This window comes from Dendrobates tinctorius, unplaced genomic scaffold (assembly GCF_039654945.1).
Source record: "Dendrobates tinctorius isolate UK_male_01 unplaced genomic scaffold, ASM3965494v1 ptg000016l, whole genome shotgun sequence".
Taxonomy (NCBI): Eukaryota; Metazoa; Chordata; class Amphibia; order Anura; family Dendrobatidae; genus Dendrobates; species Dendrobates tinctorius.
In genome coordinates, this window is record NW_027361684.1 from 88528065 (window position 1) to 88549319 (window position 21255).

General features: G+C 40.5%; 1 protein-coding gene across 5 annotated transcripts in view; it reads left to right on the forward strand.

The window, feature by feature from the left end:
- The window catches only part of USP9X (ubiquitin specific peptidase 9 X-linked), a 255269-nt gene extending 236343 nt beyond the window's left edge, over positions 1 to 18926 (forward strand). For 3 of the 5 annotated variants that reach the window (XM_073566031.1, XM_073566034.1, XM_073566032.1), the window contains exons 40-45: positions 5118 to 5338; positions 7546 to 7634; positions 7739 to 7895; positions 8219 to 8440; positions 12321 to 12416; positions 17262 to 18926. In XM_073566031.1, coding sequence (XP_073422132.1) covers positions 5118 to 5338; positions 7546 to 7634; positions 7739 to 7895; positions 8219 to 8440; positions 12321 to 12416; positions 17262 to 17396 — 920 coding nt within the window. In that variant the 3' untranslated portion in view covers positions 17397 to 18926. The remainder of the gene's footprint in view (positions 1 to 5117; positions 5339 to 7545; positions 7635 to 7738; positions 7896 to 8218; positions 8441 to 12320; positions 12417 to 17261) is intronic. The other 2 variants (XM_073566033.1, XM_073566035.1) reach the window with 1 other exon arrangement.
- Positions 18927 to 21255: the final 2329 nt, after the last annotated feature.

Genomic DNA, 21255 nt, shown 5'->3' on the forward strand with positions numbered 1-21255 from the left:
CACGCTACAAAGGCAAATTACACAACATCATGCCACAGGAGAACCTCAAGATAATATTGACCAACAAACAAGCAACTCTGGTAAACCGTTTGAGGCTTTCCCAGCACACAGCAACGGTGCTGTTTCTCCCACGAGCCGTAGTGGGCGCAATGGAAGAGGTGTTCGTGGTGCACACAGCCGAAGTGGAGTTGGAGACCGGGGTTTCATGACCATGTTGTGGAATGATTTCTCAAGTACCGCTCACACGACTCCTAATACTGCATTGATTAAAAGTGATAGGAGACTGCAGTTGTCAACTATGGTGACAAACTACTTATCCTCCCATATCAATGTTCTCCCTCACAGGTCATTCCCCTTTGACTATTGGGCCTCTAAACTGGACACCTGACCTGAATTGGCACAATATGCCTTACAGGAGCTCGCTTGCCCTGCTGCTAGTGTGTTATCTGAAAGAGTCTTCAGTGCTGCTGGATCAATCCTGACAGAAAAAAGGACCTGTCTGTCGACCCAAAATGTTGATGATCTAGCCTTCATGAACCATGCATGGGTTTCAAGGGATTTTGTACCACCTTCCCCTGATACATAGGTTGCCAGAAAACTGCCTCGCTTTTGTTCTCTTCTTCCTCTGACTTGCCCAATTCCGCCATTTACAGCTGCTGAATGTCCAGCCTACACATCAACAAATGCCATTTTTTTAAACCTCCCTAACTGGGCTGACCAACACCCCCCCCCCCCCCCAGGGCTGGGGTCAACACCTGACGCACCCGGGCAAGTGCCGTTGCTCTGAACAGGTGGATGGGCCCACTGATGGCCGACTGCACTGGCACAGGGCCCCTCATAGTACAACACATTGTCTCTGACGGTGGGGGGGGGGCCACTCGACGTCAGACAAAATGGCGTACTATGAGGGGCCCTGTGCCAGTACCGTCGCCCACTTGTGTGCCCCCCCCTGCTTGGTCATGGCCACAGCACTTGCAAGTTGCAATACTTGCCTCTCCCTGCTCCACCGCTGTGTAGTCTGGGCAGTTAATTCCTTCACAGGGACGGCCACTAGAAGTTTGGTGTATTGATCAATGATGGTTAAGATGTAGCTATGGCCTGTCCTGCTGGCCTCTACCTTCAGATCAATGGCTACCATTTGTAATGGACGTCAACTTACAAGCGGATGCAGTGGTGCTTTATGATCACCTTTCACAGTTGTGATAGTCAGACGTGTGACATTCCTGCCACCATTTTTCAATGTCTCCTCATGCCAGTCCAATAGAATCGCCTACGGCCTGTGGCTCCTGTGTTTTGCCCTCCAAAATGCCCAGAACACATCATGATAGGCACTGAGGACCATGTCTACATCTCTCCCTATGATCACAATTTGATGGAGACGAGTAACGGTGGTGTGATCCACGCTACTGCGATAAAGCTATCCTTTCTTCACAAAGAACCGTTTTCGCTGTCTCCACAGACACAGTAAGTGAGGGTCTGCATCGCCTCTGCAACATCTACCGTCATGTTTTCCTGCTATGAGTAATTCCCACATTTCTGCAAACACTCGACTTTCCGTCTGTACTTTTAGCCATGTAGTTTGCAGTAGCGGAGAGTCTGGACTGGCTGACTCAGATTGAAAAATATATACGAAGATTTAAAAGTACCACAACACTGTATACTGGTGTACGCCTCGAATACCTTTCCCTTTTTCTACTTTTTAAATTCTGGTGTAATACATACTGAGCCGATGAGTGTCAGTGTTTGACTCCGGAAGTGTGGACGGAAATTTACAATTACCCCTAGACTGGATACACCTGGTATGTGCTGATACAGTACCTTTGTTCAAAATTTTTTATTAAAGTATCATCCATAATGAGTGAGCGTGTGTGGTTTCCGCCTTCTATATAGACGTTGAATTGGAGATACCAATTTTTACCCTATACTCGATCCAGCTTGTATCTTGTTATACAGTACTTTTGGTACACATTTAGTGGTACGGTCACATCCATACTGATTAAGCGTCTGAGAGTGACTATGGGACTATGTAAACGGAGATTTTAATTTTACACTATAATATATATACTTGCTATCTTGTTATCCAGTACCTTTTTAACAACCTTTTTTATTATGGTCAAAACCAGACTGAGTGAACGTCTGAGGGTGACTCCGGAAATATATACCGAGATTTCAAATGTGACCCACACTGTATAGAGAAGTACGCTTCTGATACAGTAACCTTTTTTGCTATTTAGTTTCAGGTGTAATCCATAATGAGCCTGTGAACGTCTGTTACTTCGGAAATATATTTGGAGATTTAAGATTACCCCAACACTGTATACAGCTGTACGCTTGTGTTATATTACCCATTTGCAGCTTTTCATATTCTTGTGTAATCCATACTGGGCCTGAGAGCGTTTGTCAGCCTCCTGAAATATTTACGGAGATTCAGAATGTTTACACTATACTATATATACCTTGTATTTGGTGATACTGTACCCTTTTTCAACTTTTTATTTTGTGTAATCCATACTGAGCCTGTGAGCGTCTGTGTATGACTCATGAAATATATACGGAGATGTACTATTATTCCTAGACTGTCTAGAGCTGTACGCTTCTGATACAGTACCATATATCTGCTGGTATTTTAGGTCCATTTTCCAAAACATAAGGAAGTATGGTGGAAGAGGCGGCGGGCGTGGGGGGTCACCTGGTACTGATGGTGGTGGTGGTGCATCTGAGGCAGGAGGTGTTGAGCCTGCGTCATGGTCTAGCTCCGGAAGGCTTGTAAGGCTCCCTTTTCTGGGATTAGGTAGACTCCTTTTAAAGCCGGAGCATCAGGAACTTTTTTTTGGCTTACATTGCTGAAACAGCCTCCTGCTCTATCGCGTACTCTTCTGAAGTTTTAAAAAATCCAAGCACTGAGTTGTCAGTGCAGGCTTCTGGTCAGGAGCAACCCCTTTCCTTGTGTCCTTCACCCACATCTAAAGTGAAGGATGCGGCAGCGCACACTTCAGATAAATCCATGGAGCTCTTTTCACATACCATGCCTCGGTTCATTAAAAATGGGGCCCATCATATACTGGAGCATTCCAAATGGGGGACATGAGACACTGGAGCAGCATTTACGGCGCCCATTGTACACTGGAGCATTAGAAATGGTGCATATTATATATGGAGCATTATTTGGAGCCATAAGACACTGGAGCATCATCCATGAGTCCCATCATATACTGGAGCATTCCAAATGGGTGAACATCTGACACTCGAGCATCATCCATGAGGCCCATCATATACTGGAGCATTCTAAATGGGGCAGATCAGACACTGGAGCAGCATCTATGGGGCCCATCATATACTGGAGCATTCCAAATGGGGGACATCTGACACTGGAGCATCATCCATGAGGCCCATCATATACTGGAGCATTCCAAATGGGGGACATCTGACACTGGAGCAGCTTTTACGGGGCCCATTATACACTGGAGCATTAGAAATGGTGCACATTATATATGGAACATTATTAGGGCCCATAAGACACTGGAGCATCATCCATGAGGCCCATCATATACTGGAGCATTCCAAATGGGGCAGATCAGACACTGGAGCAGCATCTATGGGGCACATGATACACTAGAGCATTAGCAATGGGGCCCATTATATATGGAGCATTATTAGGGTCCATAAGACACTGGAGCATCATCCATGAGGCCCATCATATACTGGAGCATTCCAGATTGGGGACATCAGACACTGGAGCATCATTTATGGGGCACATTATACACTGGAGCATTAGAAATGGAGCCCATTATATGTGGAGCATTATTTGAGCCCATAACACACTGGAGCATCGTCCATGAGGACCATCATATACTGTAGCATTATGTGGAGCTCATCATATACTGTATGGAAGATTATATGTGGCCAATTCTGTATGGAGAAATATATAGGGCTCATTATTCTGTATGGTGCACAATGTGGTGGCCATAATACTGTATTGAGTAATATACTGTTCTTTTTTGAGCTATTTTAGAATTTAAAATAGATATCAGTCATGTCATGTAAGCAGTGAAGTATTTGTTATTGTACTATACCTATTTTTCTGTGCCGTATCGGAGCATCATGAGTTGTGGTATGTGTTAAAAGGCACATGAAAACCTGGATCCAGCCCTACCCCCCCACAACTTTAGCCAAATAACCCCCAGTTTTCAGTGCGTAACTATTATTATGAAGTAAATTTAATGTTGACAAGCTTCAGTAATAACAATTGATGTTTTTGGCATTGAAATGGGCACTATAGGTGTGTTTACTCTTTTCCCCATAGTCGGCCAATTTCGTTCGACCCGACTTTTGTGAAAGTCGGGTTTCATGAAACCCGACTCGACCCTAAAAAAGGAAAAGTCGCTCAACTCTAACGTTAAGGGGTTAATTGGCAAAACCCACCTAAGCTCTATGAATTGTTTGAGTTAGGTTTGCTATGAAAGTGACTGAGTCACTCTCACACGGCGCAATGATCAGAAGTTGACGTATTAGGTGCTCTTGCATGTCAAACCCATGCTGGAAGTGGAGCTGCCAAGACCTACACAAATCCATTCCGATTAGGGCACCTTTCTTAATTAAATACTACTAATATATATGTTTCCCCATAAATATTTAGTATTAGATCAATTTTCAATTAATACCAAAGTAAACAAAAATGCTCTTGTATCTATATTGTTACTTATGTCGCCCATTGTGTTCTTTTGTTTTACAATATATCCAAATATAAGTGCTGGAAGCCACATATGCTCATTAGTAAGTCACACCACTTCTTGAATCTCTTGTGCAAGGATAATTTAAGATCTCCAAATAGTTGTACGAGAAGACAGTAAGAATTGGTGAACAATGAGCGGCATCTTGGGAGCACCAGACAAGTTAGTTGGACGTTCTGAGAGCCAATCAAAGGAACACTAGGGCGGCATAACTAGTAATGGCTATATCTCTAAACTCATTTTATTAAAGGATTCCAGTGAAAAATGGCAATTTTTGAATAACAAGAATAGATTCCTATTTAATTGTAGATAATCATTTAATAGTGAGTGGTTTAGAACTCAGTACAAATTCTACAATATGTTTATGCCTTTTATATGCCATTCCAGGTAATCCACCACTTTCCAACCCCTATGGAGATCCTAATTTATCACAGCCTATAATGCCACTGCAACAGAATGTGGCAGAGTTGTTGTTTGTGAAAACCAGTTATGTAAAGAAAATCATTGAGGACTGCAGCAACTCTGAAGAGACCATCAAACTTCTACGGTTTTGTTGCTGGGAGAATCCACAGTTCTCCTCCACAGTTCTCAGTGAATTGCTGTGGCAGGTGAGGAACCAATGGCCTTGTGTACCGCTGGGAAATGATTGGAGCCGCTTTGATTGTTGCATGGGCTGTTGAGGAACTAAGTTAAAGCAGGGGTGGGGAATCTTAGGCACACGGTCCATTTACGGCTTGCAATGACCTACACTCCAGCCTCCAGTCAGATTTCTGGGGACCACAGTGCTTGGGCCGGCAGCTGTACAGTCATGGCCAAAAGTTTTGAGAATGACACACACATTAATTTTTACAAAGTCTACTGCTTCATTTTTTCTAATGGCAATTTGCATATACTCCAGAATGTTAGAGTGATCAGCTTAACAGCAATTACTTGCAAAGTCAATATTTGCCTAGAAAATTAACTTTTTCCCCCAAAACACATTTCAACATCATTGCAGCCCTGCCTTAAAAGGACCAGCTAACATCGTTTCAGTTATTGCTCCATTAACACAGGTGTGGGTGTTGATGAGGACAGGGCTGGAGATCAATCTGTCATGATTAAGTAAGAATGACACCACTGGACACTTTAAAAGGAGGCTGGTGCTTGGCATCATTGTTTCTCTTCTGTTAACCATGGTTATCTCTAAAGAAACACGTGCAGTCATCATTGCACTGCACAAAAATGGCCTAACAGGGAAGAGTATCGCAGCTAGAAAGATTGCACCTCAGTCAACAATCTATCGCGTCATCAAGAACTTCAAGGAGAGAGGTTCCCTTGTTGCCAAAAAGGCTCCAGGGCGCCCAAGAAAGACCAGCAAGCGCCAGGACCGTCTCTTAAAAGTGTTTCAGCTGCGGGATCTTGCTACCAGCAGTGCAGAGCTTGCTCAGGAATGGCAGCAGGCAGGTGTGAGTGCATCTGCACGCACTGTGAGGCAGAGACTCTTGGAGCAAGACCTGGTCTCAAGGAGGGCAGCAAAGAAGCCACTTCTCTCCAGAAAAAACATCATGGACAGACTGATATTCTGCAAGAGGTACAGGGAGTGGACTGCTGAGGACTGGGGTAAAGTCATTTTCTCTGATGAATCCCCTTTTCGATTGTTTGGGACATCTGGAAAACTGCTTATTCGGAGAAGACCAGGTGAGCGCTACCACCAGTCTTGTCTCATGCCAACTGTCAAGCATCCTGAAACCATTCATGTGTGGGGTTGCTTCTCAGCCAAGGGAATGGGCTCTTTCTCTGTCTTGCCTAAAAACACAGCCATGAATAAAGAATGGTACCAGAATGTCCTCCAAGAGCAACTTCTCCCAACTGTCCAAGAGCAGTTTGGCGATCAACAATGCCTTTTTCAACATGATGGAGCACCTTGCCATAAAGCAAAGGTGATAACTAAATGGCTCAGGGAACAAAACATAGAGATTTTGGGACCATGGCCTGGAAACTCCCCAGATCTTAATCCCATTGAGAATTTGTGGTCAATCATCAAGAGACATGTGGACAAGCAAAAACCTTCAAATTCAGACAAAATAAAAGCATTGATTTTGCAAGAATGGACTGCTATCAGTCAGGATTTGATCCAGAAGTTGATTGAGAGCATGCCAGGGAGAATTGCTGAGGTCCTGAAGAAGGGTCAACACTGCAAATATTGACTTGCTGCATTAACTCATTCTAACTGTCAATATAACCTTTTGTTACTCATAATATGATTGCAATTATATTTCTGTATGTGATAAAAACATCTGACAAACACACATAAAAACCAGAGGTCAGCAGATCATGTGAAAATATAATATTTGTGTCATTCTCAAAACTTTTGGCCATGACTGTATGTTTTGATAGCCACCGGCCTTTAATGAAGCGTTAACTACGGAATGCTGAGAAGCATGCAGTTAATGATTACGTCCTGACACTAGTGCCAGCATCAAGGCTTACTTTGTGGGTGGAGTTGTCGCACAATTTTTATGGCACCCAAAGGATGGTATAAATATCTAAATTGCCCCTGGCAGTAAAAAAGATTCCTCACCCTTGGTTTAATAGGCAGATCAGTTTTTTAGCCTGTCTCTACACTTAATATATGTTACATTAGAACATATAATAGAATAATCAGGCATAATGATACATGCCAAAAGTGTTCATTTTGGGGTCCTCGAGTGTACTTAGTTTTTCTCATGAATGTAGATGGTTTTCATATTTCGATTGACCCTTCGTCAACAGCTGTTCAGGTCTTGTAAGTGTGTTCTGTTCTATGACTAATCTGTTTCCCCCAACTTTTATATAGGTCGCATATTCTTATACCTATGAGCTTAGACCCTACTTGGACTTGTTACTCCAGATCTTGTTGATTGAGGACTCCTGGCAGACCCATAGGTGAGCACCTTTTATTAAGTGTTTGTGACCATATTAAGTAATAAAACTTCTTTATTTTTTTTTGCTTTGTGAACCGCATCACTGATGACCTTTTCTGCCTTTAGGATTCATAATGCACTTAAAGGAATACCGGATGACAGAGATGGTTTGTTTGATACCATCCAGCGCTCGAAGAACCACTATCAGAAGAGAGCTTATCAGTGCATAAAGTGTATGGTTGCTCTCTTCAGCAACTGTTCTGTCGCTTACCAAATACTACAGGTAAGGAGGACTTGTCATTTACTAGACTGGGCCTTGGAATATGAACCACGTTACATGCGTTTAGCGTTATTCTATATGGGGAACTGTACAAAAGTTAAACATTTTTTAGATTTTAGTAACTACGTGTTCCCTTATACAAATTTAACTCTTTGGATTATGACATATGTTTATCTGCTTCTGATATCTACTGTCTATATCCTGACTTCAATATTGGTGAGAAATATGATTTGTCTATTCATAAAGCATTATAATGTACATGTACTGTTATTGGACTCTATTTTGTTAAAATTTAATCCTAATGCTCATTCTTGTCAATTCTCTAGAGTAATGGAGATTTGAAAAGAAAATGGACTTGGGCAGTGGAATGGTTGGGTGATGAGTTGGAGCGGCGACCTTATACTGGCAATCCTCAGTATACCTACAACAACTGGTCACCACCAGTACAAAGCAATGAAACCTCAAATGGCTACTTTTTAGAGAGGTCCCACAGTGCTAGGATGACTCTCGCGAAGGCCTGTGAGCTCTGCCCGGAAGAGGTAATCGTTGTAAGCTGAACTTTATTTCTTACCCTCTTGCTACTCGATGCAATACCTTTTTGAAGCTAAAGTTTAAACGTTTGATGTTTTATCCTTCAAGTAATTAGAAAATGGTCCAGACAGCAGATTACATATTAAGATAGACTTGAAGTGAAGGAGGCAACATTTCAGTCCTTTAATTCATGTCTGGTTCCTTGTCACACATGTACATGGTCAAAATTTTGCTGTATTTGTTTAGCATGGTTTGGCTGGTTTCACATTAGCGTTTGGAGGAGCAGCGGATGCTCGCTGTAAAGCTGCGCCCCCTCCGCTCAGCTCCGCCTATGAGTGCTTGCCGCCTGCGTACCCTATCTTTAGCATTGGGTACGCAGGGTGTGAGCAGGTATGCTTTTGCCGCCGCATGTGTCCTTTTGACGGTGCGGCGACCTGCGCCAAACGCAGCGTGTTGCATTTTGGTGCAGTCGCCGCACCGTCAAATGGACGCATGCAGCGGCAAAAGCATACCTGCGCAGGCCTGCGTACCCAATGCTAAAGATAGGGTATCCAGGCCGCATGCAGCGGCATGCGCCTATAGGCGGAGCTTCACGGCGAGCGTCTGCTGCGCCTCCAAACGCTAATGTGAAACTAGCCTTAAGGCCCCGTTACACATAACGATGTCCCAGCAATCCCACCAGTGATCCGATATGGATGGTATCGCTGGGACATCGTTAGGCTGATCGCTGGTGAGCTGTCACATAGCCCCTCCAGCGATCAGGACCATCGAGCAAGCTGGTTTCCAATGTAAACATCGGGTATCTAAGAGCCGTGCGGCTCCTAGATACCCGTTTACATTGGAAACCAGTGTCGTTGATTGCTGGTCTCTCGCTGCCACACGCAGCGATGCGCGCTGGCCAGCGGGAGACCAGCGATCAAAAAACGGCCCAGGACTATAGTGCACGATCAACGATACCCGGCGGGGGGCGGGTCGGTCGCTGATCCCTGTTACACACCGTGATCTCGCTGGTGAGATCGCTGTGGCGTCACAAAATCAGCGAGATCGCTGTGTGTGACGGGGCCTTAGAGAGTTAATAAGTCCTAAAGTACACATGAAAAGATACTTTAGCAGATTTCTCTGATAATGAATAAAGCACTAGACAGTTTCAAAACAAACTGACATAAGTCTCACCAAAAATTATTGTAATATAAAGCAATAGGTGAAATATAAAATATAACCTTTAATCAGTCAATTAAAAGTACTAATCATGTGTCACCCTGTGAAAATAAAAGGCAGCATACAGCTGCTTATCAAGCGTATAGGCCTTCACTTAAAAAAGAAAAAGCCAAACCTGAATGTAAGAATATAGATGGTCAACCAGAAATTTCTATATGGGTGAACAAAAACATCTAAGGCCTGTTTCACACTTCCGTTTTTGTGTCCGCCAAACGGATCCGTTTCCGTTTTTTTGACGGAAACTGATGCAAACGGATCCGTTTTTTTGACGGATCCGCGGTAACCGTAATGGAAGTCTATGGGACAAAAAAAACGGATCCTGCAAAAAATGGCGGATCCGTTTTTTTACGGAAAACAACGGATTTTGACGGATTTGAAAAAACGGAAGTGTGAAACAGGCCTAAAGGGTACAGCAATTGAGATCACTTTTCCCATAAATGCCATAACCCATTTGCATATATATATAGGAATCATGCAATTTTTAGCCAAAAAGGTCACCAATGACCCAAAATTTGACAGGTGAGAATAATAATAAAAAAGGAACAATCTCACCAAATCGACAGATGAGTCAGGAGTCCGGGAGGATCCTCTGTTCAATCCAACTGGAGGATGCAATAGGGGGAGACAATACCCTGTCACATCCCTAACACCTGATATTGGCTAAACCCCAAACTCCTGCCCTAACAAGGGCAGTCCACAGCTGACCCTATAGATGTTTTTGTTCACCCATATAGAAATTTCTGGGTGACCATCTATATTCTTACATTCAGGTTTGGCTTTTTCTCTTTAAGTGAAGGCCTATACGTTTGATAAGCAGCTGTATGCTGCCTTTTATTTTCACAGGGTGACACATGATTAGTACTTTTAATTGACTGATTAAAGGTTATATTTTATATTTCACCTATTGCTTTATATTACAGATTTCTCTGATAAACTTTTTTCCTGTTGAACTGATCGTTCAGGGTGTGTGCACACGTTGCGGATTCTGCTGCTGATCCGCAATGGATTTGGTCCTGCGGATCCGCAGCAGTTTCTGCTGCGGTGTACAGTACCATATAAGTCAATGCAAATTGAAATCCGCAGTGCCCACGGTTCGGAATTTTCCACGCGGATTTGCTGTGCTTTTAAATCCGCAGTATGTCACTTCTTTGTGCGGATTCCGCAGCGGTTTGGTACCTACTCCATGACAGGTGTCAAACCGCAGGGGGAAGCCGCAGGCAAATCCGCAGATAAACCGCAAGTCTTTTGACCTGCGGATTTAGACAAATCCGCGTGGAAAATTCCGCAGCAGAATCCGCAACGTGTGCACACACCCTCATAATCCAAAAAAAAAAAATAGTAGTGCCGGCAACAAAAAAATCTTTACATGTTCAGCTAAACCAACAAAATCGTAACATTCAGGTGTTTTATTGTGAATATTTAGTTGCAATTAGTATTGAGATGTGGAAGCTGAGCTTTGAGCACTATGGGCAACCAAACCAGTTTTGCCATTAGACAGTTTTTAAATATCTCCCCCATTGTTTGCACTTTTAGAAAGTGAAATCGTGACATGGATTTTACTTGTAAATTTTTTTTTTTTCCCATCACTGTACAATAGAGAAGTTAAATGGGCATTTCAGAAGAAGTTGCAATAAAATGTCTGACTGTCTTTAGGTCCTCACTCCATAGACTCTTCTAAGCATCAACTGAAATTCCATCTCAGTAATGAGCAAATCTGTCTTCACTGAATTTGCACTTAACGTATTTTACCCACAAATTGAGAGGGAAAGATCAATCCAGGAGTAGAAAGAATCAGATGTTGCTTATTTTTATGCATACTATTGACTTAAGAAATAAAAATTTAAATGTTTACACTTTAAGGAAATCTTTTAAAACTGAATGCTCTTACTTTTTTGACCTTGATACTGTTACCCCATTTATAAAGTGGTCCTATGTCCCTTCCCTGTTTTAGAGGGGGGACGCAGTATACTGGTTGCCGTTTTAGGCAAAGTTTGAATTCAGTAATACTACCAAGGAGTTTGCTTCACGCCAAAGACCTCCAGATTGATTTCCGAGAATGTGGTAAAAAAACTCATGTCAGCATGGTTCTACAATGAAAGCAGCTCCATATTATTGCCAAATCAACTGCCCAAAGAGTCTTACACTCTTTAGTCAAGGGAATATGTTTACTTGAAATATCAGTACTTCTGAATCAAGCAAAGCTTTTCATCACTTAACACAAATTTATATTAAGCACTACTAACTCAACTAACTTTCTACTAATAACACTTGTCCTTTTGAGTTTCTACCTGTATTGTGATGCCTTGGTAATCGGGCACGTATGTTTTTGTGTAATTTTATTGAAATACTTATATTCTTAATGGCGTTAACGCGCTATCTCCAATGGTTCCCACCTTTTGGCTTGTTCTGGCTGCAGACATCCACTTTGATATTTTTACATAGTTATGATGCATTAAAAAACAATACTGTTTTTAAAAATGAAAGACCCAATATAAGTAAGCAAGCACAACTAGAGAATTGAAAATAAGGTTCATTAAAACATAATGTATAGTGGGCTGCAGAAGAAGGTGCAGCATATAATATGTATACACCAAGAGATGATTCTTCTGGCTGTAAAATCTTTTGAATCTAAGTTTGTAAACTTTTAAATGTAAAATGCGACTCTTGCAAACTTTATAGGAGCCAGATGACCAAGATGCTCCTGAGGAACATGAGTCCTCCCCTCCAGAAGATGCCCCATTGTATCCCCATTCACCCGGTTCTCAGTATCAACAGGTATAAGATGAACTTCTATTTCTTTCTTTGTTTACTGATGTTTTACCCCAGGTATAGTACATCCTGGTGTTTGATATCATGTGTCAATGAAACAAGCCACTTATTTTTCTAACTTAAACATCTAATTAGCTTTTAAGGATGGAACTAAAGTTTGTTAATGGCAACATATTAAAATGTCTCCTGACCTCTGACAGTACATTTAGATCTTCACAATTGGCCACATCCTACAGTCATGCTTTAGATTCAACTTGCATACTTTGTTATATTCCCATGAGACCGACCTTTATCACAAAAATGTGACAAAATCACATTGAAATGTATGTTTCTATAAAAATATGCATTTGAAGCACCACACAACTATTAATGCTCATCTGGCTGTCCCCTAAATTACTTTGTCCATCTCTTTAGTCTTCTGCTATTAGGCAAGGGAAAGGATCATGCTACTTAAGTGGATAAAATGTATAGTAGCATAGTATGGATTATGTTTATTGCTGTGCATGTGTTAGATGCTTTGGCATGAATGTTTGACATTTGTAAGATTTTGCTGTGATCTTAACACAAAGCCTCATTTATTGTCCTTTAACATGAGTGCCTTCAATTTTCTGAAGGTAAAACTCACCCATGTTTTGCAGTGTTAGTTTATTTAACCGATAAATCCCAAAATTGTGTACCCATATGAAAGTATAGTTTGTCTATGCATCTACAGTGGTGCTTGAAAGTTTGAACCCTTAAGAATTTTCAGTATTTCCACACAACTTCGAATTGTAGATGGAGAACCAAATCAAATAAATGACCCATAAGCATTAATGTCATATTTCTATAGAGAAAAATGAACCAAAAAGTGGCAGAAATGTGTGAAATTTAATTTCAACTTCCAATTATCTGATATTACCATTCTGGCATTTTCAAATCAGGTGTTTATTTAAAGAACAGGGGTTTAACATCTGTTCATGGTATGATGCACTTCCACAAACGAGATTTCTGAGGTCCTCCGAAGAACTGTTGGTCATTGAAAAGGTCACAAAACCTCTCAAGAGTTTGGACTCTTAAGGCCCCGTTACACACAACGATATTGTGAGCGATATCGTTGCAACGTCACCAGTTTGGGCAGCATACATCGCTGCGTGTGACAGCGAGAGACCATCGATCAGCGAGCTCCCAGCGCCATACAGCAGACGCTGGGAGCTGGTATCCAGGGTAAACAGCGGGTAAGTAAGCGCAGCACTTAGATACCGCTGTTTACCCTGGATACCAGCGTGCTCACTGATCCTGATCGGGTATCCAGGGTAAACAGCGGGTTACTAAGTGCCGCGCGGCGCTTACATACCCGCTGTTTACCCTGGATTACCAGTGTTCTCGCTGGTCCTGATCGCTGGTGAGTCTGCCTATGTGACAGCTCACCAGCGATCAGCTGTGTCCCAGCGATCCCATCCACATCGGATTGTTGGCGGGATCGCTGGGACATTGAAGCCCTTACCAATTCACAGACAGTTTTGTTTACAGATGCTGGTAATTCAAGACCGTTATTACTCTCTCCAGGAGTTGTCATCAGACAGAAATCACTTTAAAATCAAGATATCTAATCATCCCAAGGTCACAAAAAGAACCCAAGGTAGCCGCTAAACGGCTAATGGCCATATACATCAATGTTCATGAGTTCACCATCAGGACACTGAACTACAATAGTATGTGTGGCAGGATTGCAAAGAGAAAGCTACTATGCTCCAAAAAGAATGCTGCCTGTAATTTGCTGAATATCATCTGGAAGGCTGTGGACAGATGAGACCAAAATAAAGCTTTTTGGTTTAAATAAGTATTATGTTTAACCCCTTAGTGACGGGGCCAATTTTTTAAATTCTGACCAATGTCACTTTGAATCCTTCAACAAATCCCAGTTATTTTTAGATTGTTTTTTTCGTGACACATTATAATTTATGATAATGGTAAATTTAGGTTGACATGTTTTTTAGTTTATTTATAAAAAAAATATCAAACTTGATAAAAAATGTGAAAAAAACTGCAATTTTCAAACTTTGGGATTATCCCTTTAATCCAGATAATCATACCACAGAAAAACATTAATAAATAACATTTCCCACATGTATGCCTTACATCAGCACCATTTTTAAAACAATATCTTATTTTGTTAGCCTTTTAGAAGGTTTAAAAATGTAGCAGTAACTTTTCATTTTTGTCAAGGAAATTTACAAAATTTATTTTTTTTTTTGAGGGACCTATCCAGGTTTGAAGTGACTTTGGGGGTCCTATATATTGGAAAACCCCAAACATGATACCATTTTAAAAACGGCACCCCCTGACACATTGAAAACTGCTGTCAGGTAGTTTATTAACCCTTCATGTGATTTTCAGGAATTAATGCAAAGTGGTATAGCTGGAATGAAAAAGTGTTTGTTTACCACCTAAATGTCGCTGACTTCTGAACTGGCTGCTATAGCCGGGAAACTCTAAGGCCGCTATTTGGCCATGAACTGCTATGGAAAACATCAGGACCACACAATCATGATCTCGGTGTGTCAATTAGCTTAAAGCGGAAGCCCCCACAATCTATTAACCATTTATTTGATGTAGTCATTTTTGACAGCAGCAACTAAGGGGGTAAACAGATATGGATGGTGACAACACTGATCGTTTATGATACAGCAAGTTATCAGCTATAGTGTACAGTTGACAGCTGCTGGATTGTCACCTGTATGGGGATGATATTGTGCTATATCTCAGGTCAGTTAAAAGATGTATTGGCTGTCATTAAGGGGTTAAAGAAAATAAAGTAAACCTACACTGCAGCATAAAAACCTCATCTGTGAGACACCATGGTGGTAACATCATAGTTGGGGCCAGTTTTGCTGCATCTGCTAGTTCTGCTTTCTTCAGTGATGATGAAGCAATAAATTATGGTAACATTTTCTTGGCATTTGCTGAAAAAATTCATGACCTCTATCCTTGACCTGAATCTCAAGGGTGTGTTGATCATACAGCAAGACAATGACTCAATGTGAGCATTCTACTAAAGAAAATTAAGTTTTAGAGCTGGTGGATTTTCTTCTATGAGCTGCTCGCTTCATGCACTTCCACAACAGAACATAGTCTAAGCTGTTTTGTATGGATGAATGGGCTAAAAATTCACCCAAAGTTAATGTGCAGCACTAATCAATTACTGAAAGCATTTACTGTATTTATTATTAGTTGTAAGCACACGTGCTTGTTTCTAGAGTTTGCCTATGGTGCTTGGGTATGCAAATTATGGTGGGTGCTTGAGTGGCATGTTCTCAGGTCTCTGTGGCTGTTACACAGCCACCAAACATGCAGAGATTGCCTGACGAACACGTGCAATCCCCACATGTTTTGTGGCTGTTTAACAGTCGCTGAACATGTGGCTGTGGGGACTCAAACATGTCATTCGAGCACCCACGATACTCTGCATACCTGAGCACCCTAGGCAAATTCTAGTAACGAGCACTTGCACTCATAACTATTTATGCTTTGGTTTTATATCCCATCATATTGTGCAGTACTTTTCAGACATGGGCATCACTGTCCCCCCTGGCGCTCACAATCCAAAGACCTACCGATATGGGATTCCTCCCACACTCTAAATTCCCTACAAACTCCTTGCAGGTGTTGTCCTTGGTGGCATTTGAACTCCGAAACCCAGTGCTGCAAAGCCGCTTCTGTGCTGCCCACTTAGATGCAGTTATTGCTGCTATAATGAGGTAACAGCAGGTACCGAAAAGAGTTTTACTTTAGCCATTCAGACATGTGATATTGGCTTATTTTCCTCAATTAAAAGATAAGTCTGATATTCATTTTGTTTAATTTATTCTCCATCTACTTTTAGGATTTGTGTGAAAATCTGATGTAGTTGTGTCAAATTTTGTGTGGAAATATGGAAAATTATAAAAGTTCACAATCCTTCAGGTATAAAAGTATAACACCGATACCCTTAATTCCATCTAGCCGACTTATGCACTAGTCCCCCAAGTTCTTTGACCTTTTAAGTTGAAGCACTTCTACCAAAGTTTTTATCCTCTTTTATTATATTGAGTGCAATATATTTAGCACTCTGTACATATAGTTGCTCATTTTGCCCTTCTAATGGAAAATAGAATAATAAACTGAGTAGGTCTATGACCTCACAAGATTGAAACTACCTGGATCCTAAACTCCATGTAGAAACAGGAAGTCTCTTCCTGTATGAGTCATCCCCCCTCTTAAACTTCTATCCCAACTGCTGCACCTCCATCTGCCAAGGACTTCTGCAGTGATGACTCGTACAGAGAAAATTTACCTCCTGTTTCTACATAGAGCTTAGAAGGATTCAGCTAGCCAGTTTTAATCTTGTAATGTCGTAGACCTAGTGGAAAAGAGAATAACTTTGTAAAAGGCAAAATGAGCAATTGTAAGTACATAGTGCTATATAATATGATTGCCATATAATGAAAGGATAAAATCTTTTATGGGAGTGCTTCTTTAATGGCAACCGCACATACTCTATCTTCACACCAGACCTGTCACTCCTCAAATTGTTCAGGCGATATTTCATATTGCCTCCCTTGTTCTAACCCAACTTTCTAATATGTCTTGACTTGAGATTACAATGACCCTTTAAATGGATCTGAACTTGGCAGAGCTTGCGATAGAGAAGAGAGAGGTGTAGAGGTCTAGATTAAAGATGTTTGTTTTTTTAAATTGGAGAGTGGTTAGGTATGTATATTTTGTATGTACTTTGTTTTTTGTTGTTTTTTTTTGTTTTTATTGGTTAGCTTTAAGAAAAAAAAATCTAACTTATAACTTTTTTTATCTGTAAATTCTGTTACTATTTTCTAGAATAACCATTTGCATGGACAACCATATACCGGCCCAGCAGCACATCATATGAACAATCCTCAAAGGACAGGCCAACGAGCACAAGAAGAATTTGAAGGCAGTGAAGAAGCCCCCCTAATTCAGACAAAAGATTAGTGAAACTTAGTCATTTTACTTAACTCCTCCAAGACTGTGCACCCAGGCCTTACAGTCCAACCTTCCTTTGTGTCTGGCTAATATTTAAAACTAGAAGAGAGAAAAGAAACTATTCCTAATCAACTTGGAGTGGAGAGTCTATTCACTGTCTTATCTGCAGAAACTTGCTGTCAATATATAACCCGCCTGCAGTGGAAAGTGTATAGTGTTTTTGTAATAAACGGCCTGATGCTAATGTGTAAATGGCAAAGGTGTATATAGTATATTAATGTTTGACTGTTAATTCTTAAGCAAGACTTTTTTTTCTCTTTTAATTTGGGGCTCAACAAGATACAGATTTACAAAAAAAGGAAAAAAAAAAAGGAAAACACAATCTCTGGGAAAAAAACAACTAAACTTTAGTTTCTTGAACTATATGCTCTGCTCAACGAGAATTTTTTTTTTTCTGCCTCAAGGCAGTTGAAATTTGATGGCAAATAAAAAGCAAAACCTTTCCACGCCAAAACACAGAAATAGTTCAATGTTAACATCTGGCAACCAAGATGGTTTTCCTCTGAGCAACTTTGATGGCTGGTAAACTTTAAATGTTTCTAGTGGATGTGGATAAATGATCATCTTTGTTTCTAGCGTTCCTTCATTGCCTTCTCCATACTCATGATAGTTTAAATATTTGAAGATTCTTATTGCTGTAACATATAGCATGGCTTCACATCAGGCTAGTGTAGCCAGACATGGGGGTTTGGGAGGGGTAATGAGGACTATATGCCATGACCTACAAACAGTTGCACTCTTCAGGGCTTTTTTTTTTTGTGTGTATTTTGTTAGACCTCGATTATTAAGTGGACGGAGAAACTAAGAGAAATTGCACATGTGCCCATTTGTAATATTTGAGAATTGCCTGTGAATATGATACATAACACTTAGGTTTCAATAATTAACACAGGATGGGATGGGGGAGATCAAATATGCAAATAATAATCACTATGCCAGGACCTCTGAAGCATAGTAGAGATGGTATTTTGTGTGCTTGTTTTGTTCCTTTTTGGTAAAGCTTATTTAAGACACTTGTCTGGCACTTTTCCCTTCTACTGCATCTCAATAAAGTGAAGGCCTGTGACATTCTATGAATACCACTGCCTGGGTAAAAATTGGTGGTATTTGCTCAGCGTACAACATTTCTACTTGAAATTAGTTTTGTTTTGTAGTCCTTAATCAGCTCCATGAGAAATATTTAACGTAAAGCAGGGACTGAACATAAGAACTACTGGCTAGTCATACACTTTGTTTCTTTGGAGGTAGCGCGAGTTCCAGGCTAAAAATGTTTTACTAACTTCAAGCGAAGCAGTAAATACTGTATTTAAGCGAAAAATTGGTAACTTGAATGTGTGTATTTTTTTTGGACCTGTCTAAAAACCAAATACTCCCTGCAAACCAGATACAGCCCATCCTATAATATTTAAATATTTTGCTGTTTTATTTTATAGAAATTATTTTGCTGAATTCACAAATAGAATTTGATTTAAGAAGAAATCCTGTTGTGTGTTTTTTCTTATTGCACAAACATAATTGTATCATAGTTCATTGCAGAATATTATGTTTGATTATATTTATTGTTTCAGAACAATCATCCCATATAATAGATTTGCAGTAGTGTTTTATACATTTGCCTGCAGGGTTAGTGTGTTACATGTACCTATATATAAACCTGGAATCTACTCATAGCAATAATATATAAGCAGCAAGGTGGGTGGGTGCATTGAAAAGTTTTTTTTTCCTATGGTGTATTTTTTTCTGTATACATTGTTTGTTTGTTTTTTTTGTTTTTTGTTTTTTTTTTTACAATTGTTTTCCCATTCTGGTTTCCATGCTAGTGCTTATATGTATGCGCATCTTTTGTTACATAGATTTTTATTATGGGGTGTCCTGCAAGACCCCCTTTGGCCTCCCCACTCCTATCAAAAGTGGGGCATACATGTCCATAGGAATATAGGCCCATAGTAATCTGTGCTTAAAGGAAACCTTTTTACAAATTGTAATAGTGGTATTATGGCTGTGTGGGTGCTAATCTCTCAAAAATATTTTTTTTCTTTTTTTCCTTTTTTTTTTTTTTTTTTTTTACTATTGTTTTCCCATTCTGGTTTCCATGCTAGTGCTTATATGTATGCGCATCTTTTGTTACATAGATTTTTATTATGGGGTGTCCTGCAAGACCCACTTTGGCCTCCCCACTCCTATCAAAAGTGGGGCATACAAGTCCATAGGAATATAGGCCCATAGTAATCTGTGCTTAAAGGAAACCTTTTTACAAATTGTAATAGTGGTATGGCTGTGTGGGTGCTAATCTCTCAAAAATATTTTTTTTCTTTAGGGCCAGTGTACATGTACAGTCATGAGAAATCTAGCTTGCAAGCCATATGCAAATTTGTACGGAGGGTATATATTGACACACGTTCGGTGCGTGTACTGACTAGTTTGTCTGTGGATTCTACACTAGATTTCTCATGACTTGCATGTTGGATCACTACAAAAAAGGTACATTTTATTGGTGACATGCATCTTTACACTACTTCCATGAGTATGTCTGATTGGTTCCCTTTCATGTATACACTAACAGGTGCTTGTATGTAGTAGAGAAATGTAAAGCCAACATGGATACTACTTTACTGTGAAGAGCTGCGTTTGGCACCTGTTTTCATATTGTTCTTTTTTCATGACTTCTGCAATGCCTGCTTCCAATATAGAAAGTTAATTTTGCCTAAACCCTGGTCAGAGCTGGTTGGACAAAAATAATTGGTGCTGTTGTCAAAAAATCTTCACAATATTGCTCTGGGTTTGGTTTATCTTATAGACTAGCTCATCAAATATATTTTTGTATTTTGTTTGTGTATATCTATACAAAACCTCAATGCTTTCCCTCTTCAGTTCAAGATGGCACTGTCACCTGTCACTGCTGCTCCAACACACACAAATTATGGGATTTTCATGGTTTGTAAAAGCTTTAAATGTACAGTAAAAAACTGTATCTGAATGCTTATTGTGCATTTGGAAATGGTACACGGCAAGATGCCTAACAAAACAACATTCTTTCCATCTGAAGTCTGTTGCTCCGTTAAAAATAAACACGGAACAGTCCGTCCTAAGAACTGTTATGTTGCTAAATTAACAAAATAAAAATTAATTTGCTTTTGTTATAATTAAAGCTGTGCCTGACAAATTCATTTTGTTTTGCAGCCCATTTTAGTTAATTATCTTGTATATAAACTAATTTGATGTTTAGACACTGGCTGGAGGCCTCAATGACAAGCAAATAAAGGGACTCTGTTAAGTTGTGTTCAATTTGCAGGCAGCATGTGTTGTAAAGCGAGAGCAGCCAAGAAGATTGATCATAGTGTTCTACAGAGATATGGTATACCTTGTATCTCCATCTCTGGGCTTAAGTGTGGACAGTACTATTAGAAACGTGTATGCAAATGATTTGACAGTATTTCTATTAAGATTCTGCCACATTCTTACGTGCTTATTTTATCAGTCTTTTGGATGTGACCAGGAGTAGATCTAAAAAGTTTTAAAAGGGTTATTCCGGACTATTTATTTTTTTTTTTTTTTACTGTGTACTTAAGAACGAACAGGTAATAGTACCGGCATGTTGTGCCCTACGCCAATTTCTGCTGGCACAGAGCCGTTGCAGACCGCTCCTGTGAGCGATTCAATGCTTCTCTTCCACTCCGCTCTGTTGATGTGGTGTGACTGCTGACGTCATGTGGACAGGTGGTGTGAAGCAGACTGTCAGTCAGCATGACAACTGCAGTCACACCCTGTCGACAGAGCAGCCCAGATGAGGAAGAGCTACTCTCTTGAT